This window comes from Pygoscelis adeliae, unplaced genomic scaffold (genome assembly GCF_000699105.1).
Source record: "Pygoscelis adeliae isolate BGI_AS28 unplaced genomic scaffold, ASM69910v1 Scaffold306, whole genome shotgun sequence".
Lineage (NCBI taxonomy): Eukaryota > Metazoa > Chordata > Aves > Sphenisciformes > Spheniscidae > Pygoscelis > Pygoscelis adeliae.
The window spans coordinates 1,782,140-1,790,983 of NW_008825072.1; the positions used below are offsets into that span (position 1 = coordinate 1,782,140).

Consider the following 8,844-nt stretch of genomic DNA (forward strand, 5'->3'; position numbering starts at 1 on the left):
AAGCCAGACTGGTGTCACTAGTGCTTTAGGTCTACAGGAGGTATTTTGATTCCGGTCCCAGAACCTGTTGGAGTTGGGAGGTTGGAAGTGAGCCTTGCATATGGCAGCTTAAGTTTGAGCTCAGCATTTCCAAAGCTCTGCTGAGACACCAGGATGCTGGAATAGCACGTTCCTAAGCACCTCTCTCCTCCGGCTGCTGTTTTTCAGATTTATGTCGCCATGCAGCACTATGGAGTGAACGGCTACTCCCTCCACGCCATGAATTCACTGAGCGCCATGTACAACCTCCACCAGCAGGCAGCTCAGCAAGCCCAGCACACCCCCGACTACAGGCCCTCGGTGCATGCTCTCACCCTGGCAGAGAGACTGGCTGGTAAGAACAACTTTTGCCGTTCCCTGGGGAAAAAAAAAAACAAAACTTGTTGCTTGCACTGAGTGAAACTCTTCTTCGGGAGTTGGAGTGTGACATAGCCAGCTGGCACGGTGTGCTCCTGAATATTGGCCATGTGGTCAAGCTCTGCAGGTAGCACATGCCCTCCAGTGTTTGCTGCCAGCGGACCGCTGCACCTTGCTGCAGACTGGCCTCCAATGGCTGGGGAGCCCAGGGGTGAGAAGGGACGCAGCCCCACTATATGGGACTGAAAAGAGAGAATTAAAAAGGCACTGAAATGTGTTTTAACAAGTGAATAAAAAATAGCAGAAAATTTTACTTTCTTGTCAGTAAATAACCACACAATGAATACGAGCACACAGTGAATTGGATGCCCCCACTGAGGGGCCCAGGACTTGCATCCCCTAACAGCCATCTCCTGCCATCCCAGGCCATAGCTTGTTCCTCCATGTTACCTCTTCTTGCCACTATTTTCCATTTCTTGTCCTACCGAACACTCTCTCATTCTGGAAAATGATCTTCATTTGGATCTTCTTTGGGTGTCACCTTGACCTATTTCTTCCTGGGTCTCCTAGACCTTGGCTTGGGTGATGCTTTCTTGCAGGTCCTGCTGGCTCCCTCTCTGTTGTTGTTGTATTTTGCCCTCCATAAAAGAGCTTTTTTAGGCTCAAAGAAAGTCACATATGACTTTACCCAGAGAGTGTTATTTACACAGCATTGTTGATGGTTGGACAGTGGGCAGAGCGTCTGCTCTGTTTTTCTGTGTTCAGCCATGAGTGTAACACCACTACATCGATACTGTCATCAGAAGGAATTGCAAAGTCCAGATAGTATTTTATGATTTGGTAGGGGGAATTGTTCAAAAATAATTGATGGAGACCTGATAATATTTGGTATGGTAGGGCAAATACATCTGCTCTACCTTTCAGCCTACCACAAAACACCCAGATCTGGCTGAGATCATCAAAGGCTACTGCAGTGCAAATGGTCAACAGCTGCAACATCACTGTTTTGGTCAGGGCTTGGATGCAGTGTGGTAGAGCAGCCCTGACAACCAGTATAGTGAAGCTAAAGCAAAAAGTTACTGGTGATGTGATTCTAGAGACCTTCCCAGAATGGAATGATCTTCCCTGACTGCTTTAAGATAGCTTTCTAGTTGTCTGGTATTAAAGGAAAAAAAGTGTGGAGTGATTCCTTCCAGCCTAGAGTAGGTGGAAAAAATTATCTACTCAGACAACTTTAGTGGGCTAAATGTAAGAGACATGGGCTTAAGCCAAAATAAGGATGCAGAAGTTTCAGGACAGTCCTCCTAGGTGGGTAGTCCACAAAGGCATGGTGGTAAAGGTCTCGGACTCTTTGCATCAGTGAACCACAGCTGACACTGAAATCTTCATGCCAGCAATGTTCCCTTATCCAGCTGCTAGTAGTGACCTCCTTAACATGGTTCCTCAGACCACTCACTGTGGCCTGTGGGATCTCTGGGGGGCCATAGGGCAGAGCTGGGAGTCGCTGTCCTCATCGAAAAGGAACCAAAGTGGGATCAAGGAGACCTGGACTCTAACCCTGGCTCTACTGCTGGGCTGCAGAGTGATGACAGGTGGGCACTTCGCTTGTCCTGGTCATCCGTCCCCTCCTTCCCTCACCCTTTCAGCATGTAGGTCGTCAGACGGGAGCAGATGGTCCTAAACTCTGCAATGTGCCTTGCGGACCTTGTGTCTCAAGGTGCCCCTTTCCTAGATACAAGGATCTCTTGAATGATTTTTGTGATCACCTGTATCTTTTACAGCAGAGCATGGAGGACTTAATGTCTTTGACCCTAACTAGGGTAAAAGCAGAGGGAGATTAAAAAGAAAAAAAGAATAAAAAAGCTATTCTCATATTCTTGACCAGGAGATTCAATTGGTTTTCTGACCTCTTATCTTTAAAATTAATAACCCACCTGGAAGACTTTACAGATTAAATCCCATGGTCCCCTTGTCTGCTTATCATTGGCAGGGTAGGCATTATATACCTAAAAGCTGGTTCCTTTGCAGTTGCTTCACATTCTGTTACTTCTGAATATCTTTCAGTGCAGGTTATAGATCTCATTTGCCTTCCAGGGACAATCAGAATAAAGCAGCACAAAAGCAAATGACCTTAAGTCAGAAAACAGAGGTTTCTGATTGTAACTGCAAAGCCTCACCTGCAATTTATATTCTCCTTCTTGCACAAAGCCTGAAAACATAGTTAAAACATTAAAATAATTGCTGGTTGGCTCTTATTGGAGTGGCCAAACTTAATGCATGAGCTGCCACCTCTGGGGAGCTGGTAGGTGTAACCTCTACTCTAGAAATTCAGGAATATTCCAGCCTGCAGGTAGGGTGTTTAACCAGTGTCCTTGCTCCTGATTTCTTGTACTTGAAACACAAATGTTAGCTTTGTAAAACGTTTCAAGGTAGCTTCAATTTCTGGTCCTGGAACATCCCTTCTCCTCGCCTGGCTGCACCGTGAGCTGTGTCTGAATGCATCAAGGACTGTTTCTTTGCCTCCAAAGTGGCAGCTATTACCAGTGTTTTAACTCCCCGAGGAGCTCCAATACCTCGAACACAAAAGTCTCTTGTATGCAACCAACACTATATTGTATTTGGCCAAAGACCTTTAGCCTGATCATGTCTTTTCCAGGTTGCCAAAACCACATGGCTTTGGCAATCGCCCAGAAAGGCACTGCAGATGCTGACCTAGAACGAAACAGCTGGAAGTTTGGAAGAGGAATGGTTGAGTAGTGCAAAGCTGATTTGCTACGCTCGTTAGCCAACATATTTGGAACCTGGCTGTGTGATTCTGGGGCTGGCTTGACAGCAGGTTTTGTTTTACTGTTTACATTCACGCCACGATGCTCGTGACAAAAGCACAAATAAACAGCAGCAAGAGCCTTCATCTGGCTCCACGCACTGATAATGCCGACTTTTCTCCCTGTTAGGTTGTTTTCTAGTGTGTTCATTCCTCCCTTCGACTGGAAGTCACATTCTTAACTGAATTAAAAATGATACCAGACACGGCTCTTTCTGCATTTCCTCTTTGAGAGCCAGACTATTTCATTCCAATGCTGTAGCACAGCATGTCCCAACTTGCATAATAAAGGGATTTTTTTTTCATTTTAAAGTAACTTATTTTCATTGATTTAAGATTTTTCTACTCCCACTAGCTGTTGTGCAATAATAACGCCTCTGGTAAAATAATAAGCCCTTTACTGTTGGCCTCAGATTTTCTCCAGTCTGAATTTCTTCTCTGCCGTCAAATTTGCAAGCACAGTTTGCAAAGTCAGACCTTCTGAGTAGCTCGTCTACTGAGAAGAGCTCAGCACATGAGCTATGGGCTTGCAATCAGTGGGGCTGGGCTTGGTTCCTGGCTGGCGTTTCCACCCCAGATGCTGGAGAGTGTCCGTGCTCAGTAAAGCATGTGCTTTCAAGCTAAACGCACATGAGCACATGAGCTTAAGTGCTTTCCTGAACTGGAGCCCAGAACAGCTCTCCAATATCATGCCTTGAAGACTACAGTGAGCTACATGCGAGACACTAAAGAAGAGCCAGCTCAGCCTGGTTTCTGGCAAGATGCATGTCTTCTAATGCAGCTGCAGCCAACAAAATGAGCTAGAGGCAGCTGCGTTCGAGCTGCATGGACTCTTCCCACTGATCAGTGCAGCGCATCATGGCAGTGTTGAAGCCTACTGAAGCTCTGCCCTTGGCTTCAAGGAGAACATGACACATAATGTTGGGCTCTTCTCCTGATTACGACAGTGAAACTCCCCACCTTGTTTTTAATTGTGTTTCTTAATGAGAGAGGCTTATGCCACGGTGGGGTGGCATAAGCGTGTCCTGCCCCACTGATGTTGGAGCAGATGGGCTTATTTCAACCAAATTTAGCACTGGAGTCTCAACAGTTTCCACAGCTGTCATAGAAAGAGGTTCCCTCTCCAGAACAGGCTTTCTAGTCAGAGGTTTTATCTCCTCAGACACCTCAATTAACCAGCAAAATGCATGTATGTGTTTTATTAGATCTAGAGCCATGAAAAAAACATTTTGTAGGTTCGTCTGGTGTTAGCAAGTGCTTTATTCAACTGTCAGCATACAAATTCCAATAATTAAATTGGCCACTTTTCTTGTCTTCCAACGGCTGTACATTTCAAGACATCATTTTGGAGGCACGTTATGGATCCCAGCACCGCAAACAAAGGCGAAGTCGCACGGCCTTCACCGCCCAACAGCTGGAGGCGCTGGAGAAGACCTTCCAGAAGACTCACTACCCAGATGTGGTGATGAGAGAGCGGCTGGCTATGTGCACAAACCTACCTGAAGCCAGAGTCCAGGTACTGATGTTTTGTGGGTTTGTGAGTGGGGATGTTTAAAAGAATATAGTGGGGTTCCCAGAGGTTTGACAGCTCCCTGGACCTTTCAAGATTCTTCCAGTGTAACCGAAGATTTTGGGGCAGTAAAGTTGTCAAAGATGGGGGCGGGGGTGGTGGTGAATAAACTCATCCAAAGTCAAACATCTGCTAAAGAAATTCTTAATCCACACGCACATTTTTTAAATTTAGGATTGTCTGAAGTGTACACTGGTTTTCATTTGTTCTTTCACATTTCTTTGGGGGAAATTTTAGAAACATCAACAGAAGTCTACTTATTTATTTATTTGCAAGGCTTTTCTGGCTTTCTCAGAAGAGCAGAAACCCAAGTAATTCCAGCTGCTCTTTTCCACCAGTGTCAATATTTGTAACATCTCAGGCCAAGGTTTGGTTTTGGTTTTTGGTTTTTTTTTTAGTTTCAACTAGCACAACGTGCTTCATAACCTGCTGGTGGGGAGGTTCTTGCATTTCTGGGCTTTAAAAGCTAAACAGCAAGTTCTTCAGTGTGAAGCGGATAAGCAGTAGAAAAAAATAGTTCTCTTAAATAAATGTCAAGACATTTTGATCTTGAAAATTTTTGTTTCCTCATCTAACTAACCAAGCAACACTAACAAGATTTGCAAATGTATTTCTTCCAATCCATGTCTACTGATTTAGGTTAAAAAATATGAATTCTCTCCTCCTTCCCTAAATTCAGTTCCCAGATAACAGCTTATTATTTTGAATGTTGCCACCATAGTTTTGGTACACTTATGACCAAATGGTTTTAGAAACTAACAGAGGACTGTACTGTAAGCCAATGTGATGTCATCAGAATCAGCTATAAGACATTCTGGTTGGACACAACTGCCTGACCAATTTAGAAAAAAAAAACAAACCACAAACCAAACAGAAAACACCAGTGGAGTGGCTTAAAGAATCAACATAAAGGCTGGGCATTTTTAAGAATATATTTGTTGTGCTATTCGTAGAAGCACTGAAAACAGGTAGAGCTCTAAGATCCAACAAAAAGTGGAATGACATTTGGGCACAGTGGGTTTGCAGTACTTCATTACTTGGGGTTCTCCTGAAGCTCCCAGGCTGACTGTTGCTGAGTTTGGCACTAAGCAGGATTCTCACCAGTTTTCCCCCCTGCTGTTTGTGGCATTGAAGGTTTGGTTCAAGAACCGGAGAGCCAAATTCCGGAAGAAGCAGCGTAGCCTGCAGAAGGAGCAGCTGCAGAAGCAGAAGGACTGTGAAGGGAGTCACAGTGAGGGAAAGACAGAGCCGCCCATGCTGGAGACCCAGGCCACCACCCCAGACACCGAGAAGGTCCAGAGCCTCCCAAGTGAGGTAGGCGCAGACCTCAACCTAACCCTGTCAGAGCAGTCGGCCAGTGAGTCAGCACCCGAGGACCAGACCGACAGAGAGGAGGAGTTTAAGAGCACCTTGGACGAGGCTAAAGTGGACAAGAGCCCTGGTGTGGACAGCAAGGCTTTGAACTGCAAGAGAGCGAGCCCAAAAGCAGGTGAGGACCAGCATCTTGATGGGGGTTGGTGTCAGGACCTGGCATTTCCAAGGGGGATGCTGGTGGTTGGGTATAGTCTCTTATTCCCTATGATGTGGGTGCTTGCAGGTAGGCTGCCCAGACTTGTCTTCTTGTCCCCAGCACTAAACGGGACCCACGGAGGGCATGATGTCTATTGTAGCAGGAGCACAGAAAGAGCAAAGACCTCTGCTCAGGTTAGAGCTTGAGGAGAACAGTGCCCAGCAGCAGCAGGAAAGCCATAGCAAAGAGGTCAGCCCCATTTCCATGCTGTAAGATGCTAAGTATGGAACTGACACGTTTAGCTCTCCTGAGCTAACACAACCCCTCTCGTTTGCCCTCCTGATGCAAGAGAGAAGCCCATGCTGCAGTCCAAACCCTACTGGGGTGCGGATCAGCACCTGCATCCAACCTGTAGAAATAACCCCCATCCTCTCTGTCTCCTGCTACAGAGTCCCCTATCAGCGCGACTGTGACGCCTTCATCCAGCAGTGGCCTGGCTCAGACTCACTCCTACTCCTCCTCACCCCTGAGCCTCTTCCGCCTCCAGGAGCAATTCCGCCAGCACATGGCAGCCACCAACAACTTGGTCCATTACTCCTCCTTCGAAATGGGGACACCGTCTGCCATGCCCTACTTAGGCATGAACGTCAACATGGCACCACTGAGCTCCCTGCACTGTCAGTCGTACTACCAGTCGCTCTCCCACGCTCAGCAGGTCTGGTCCTCACCCATCCTGCAGGCCTCCAGCTCCCTTCCAAGCCTGAACAGTAAAACAACGAGTATTGAGAACCTAAGGCTCCGGGCAAAGCAGCACGCGGCATCCCTCGGGCTTGACACCCTACCCAACTGACTGCCAGATGAGCTACCATTGCCTGCCAGAAGATGCACCAGAGGTTGGCACTAGGCATGTCACTCCTTGAACCCCCACCCACCCTCATCTCCTCCTGGAGTAAGGTGCTCCCTTTCAGGGAAAACTCTGCATTTATTAACGTCTTATTAGCACCACAATTGCATCAGACATTGTCACTGGCCTGGTCTTCACTAAATATTTAAGGAGGAAGGGGGAGAGGATGTATGTTTAGAAAGATGAACTGTCCTCTGGACTGCTATGAGTTAAGCCTGCAACGTTCAGGAGAAGCCCCCTTTACTCATCCCCACGATAATGTGCCAACTGTGTTATATACACCTTTTTCTGTTGTTGTTGCATTCTTTGGGAAAAGAAAGAGTCCTGCTTTGTCTTGTATATAGTTTATAATGTTGACAGCACCCATCACCTGTGTGTTACTGTCAGTGTTACAGAACTGTGACCTCTTTTGCTTTTATTCCCCCTTCCTTCTCAATTTTAGTAGCTAGTATCAAAGTTACAAATCAGCCATCCTTCTGACCTCAGCTCGTAGCTAGTTGCTCTTCTTGGGTCAGCATCCTAAAGGTGTTTATGACAAAGAGAAATAATTGTGCACTTCACCGCTCCACTTCTCCTTTCTCTGCTAAAGCTAATTTTATAACAGCCGGGAAATGATATGAAGGTGAATTTCCTGTTTAAGCACTTCCTATAAGGCAAGCATTTTTCGTTTACTTTTTAATAGCACTTGTTCAAAGACAGAGGACAAAATATTGGCCAAATGCTGCTGGCTGGGGAGAAAAATGAAAGCCAAATTCACAGGATTATTTTTGATCTAGATTGTTTCCTCTTTGATCTTCAGTGAAGTGTAAATGCCTCTATTTACAAATTGCAGGGTTTTCTTTTTGGAGAGCATTTTGGTCTAACTTTGACAATAGAGAATAATAAAAACTTTGTATGAACTCCTGGTGTGTTCATACACCATGAATTATATGGTTCTTTGACAAAAACTTGATTAATGCAAGCTGTGTCTAGAAAAAAAACTCTGATCACCAAATTCTACCCTCAAGCCCTGCAGCTTCAGAAACTGGTTAGCAAGTGAAAATGTAACAAGTGAAAAATGCTGGAGGCAAAGCAGGTGATAAGCAGGGGCCTTATATTCTCTTTATATTCTCTGGAGCTGAGAGGGAGTAGATAAACTTGCCAAAAACACAGGGTTTGCAAGTAACCAAAATTCACCAGCTTCAAAATAATTCCAGTGAACAGTTTCAGCCTTGTTTCATTGGAATGACCCATCATTCAACCTGGGGTGGTTTTCCTTGTTGAGAAGCAATGTTTCTGCCAACTCAAATTACGTTATTTTTTGCCAAACCAAACAAATCTTTTGAACCCACTGCTGTTACCCTGAGCATTAGGGAGGGACGATATCCAGACCTAATCTCTAATATTGCCTAGGACCAAAAAATCCAGACTGGCTCTGTGGCAGGTGCTAGGTTTGAATCCCAAGTGTGTCAGCCAGGTCTGCCACTAACACACTGGGCAGAGCTGTGCTAATTCACTGCAGATGATCAGCTGGTCCATATTTGATGTAAGCATGAAGTGTAGGCCCATAGCCTACGGCCTCTCTCGCCCACACCTTGCTTCACACCAAGGCAGAAGCCAGGGGTCAAATTGCCTCTTCAAACACAGGGGGAAAGGGTCTT

General features: G+C 45.8%; 1 protein-coding gene across 2 annotated transcripts; it reads left to right on the forward strand.

The window, feature by feature from the left end:
• Positions 1 to 219: 219 nt before the first annotated feature.
• DMBX1 (diencephalon/mesencephalon homeobox 1) lies at positions 220 to 7,150 on the forward strand. 2 transcript variants are annotated; one of them, XM_009326575.1, is made up of 4 exons: positions 220 to 373; positions 4,558 to 4,736; positions 5,925 to 6,279; positions 6,750 to 7,150. In XM_009326575.1, the coding sequence occupies exons 1-4, from the start codon at positions 220 to 222 to the stop codon at positions 7,148 to 7,150; spliced, it is 1,089 nt and encodes a 362-aa protein (XP_009324850.1). The 2 variants fall into 2 exon arrangements, with proteins under 2 accessions (XP_009324850.1, XP_009324849.1); XM_009326574.1 differs by having other exon boundaries at positions 220 to 371; positions 4,541 to 4,736.
• The last annotated feature ends 1,694 nt before the right edge of the window (positions 7,151 to 8,844 follow it).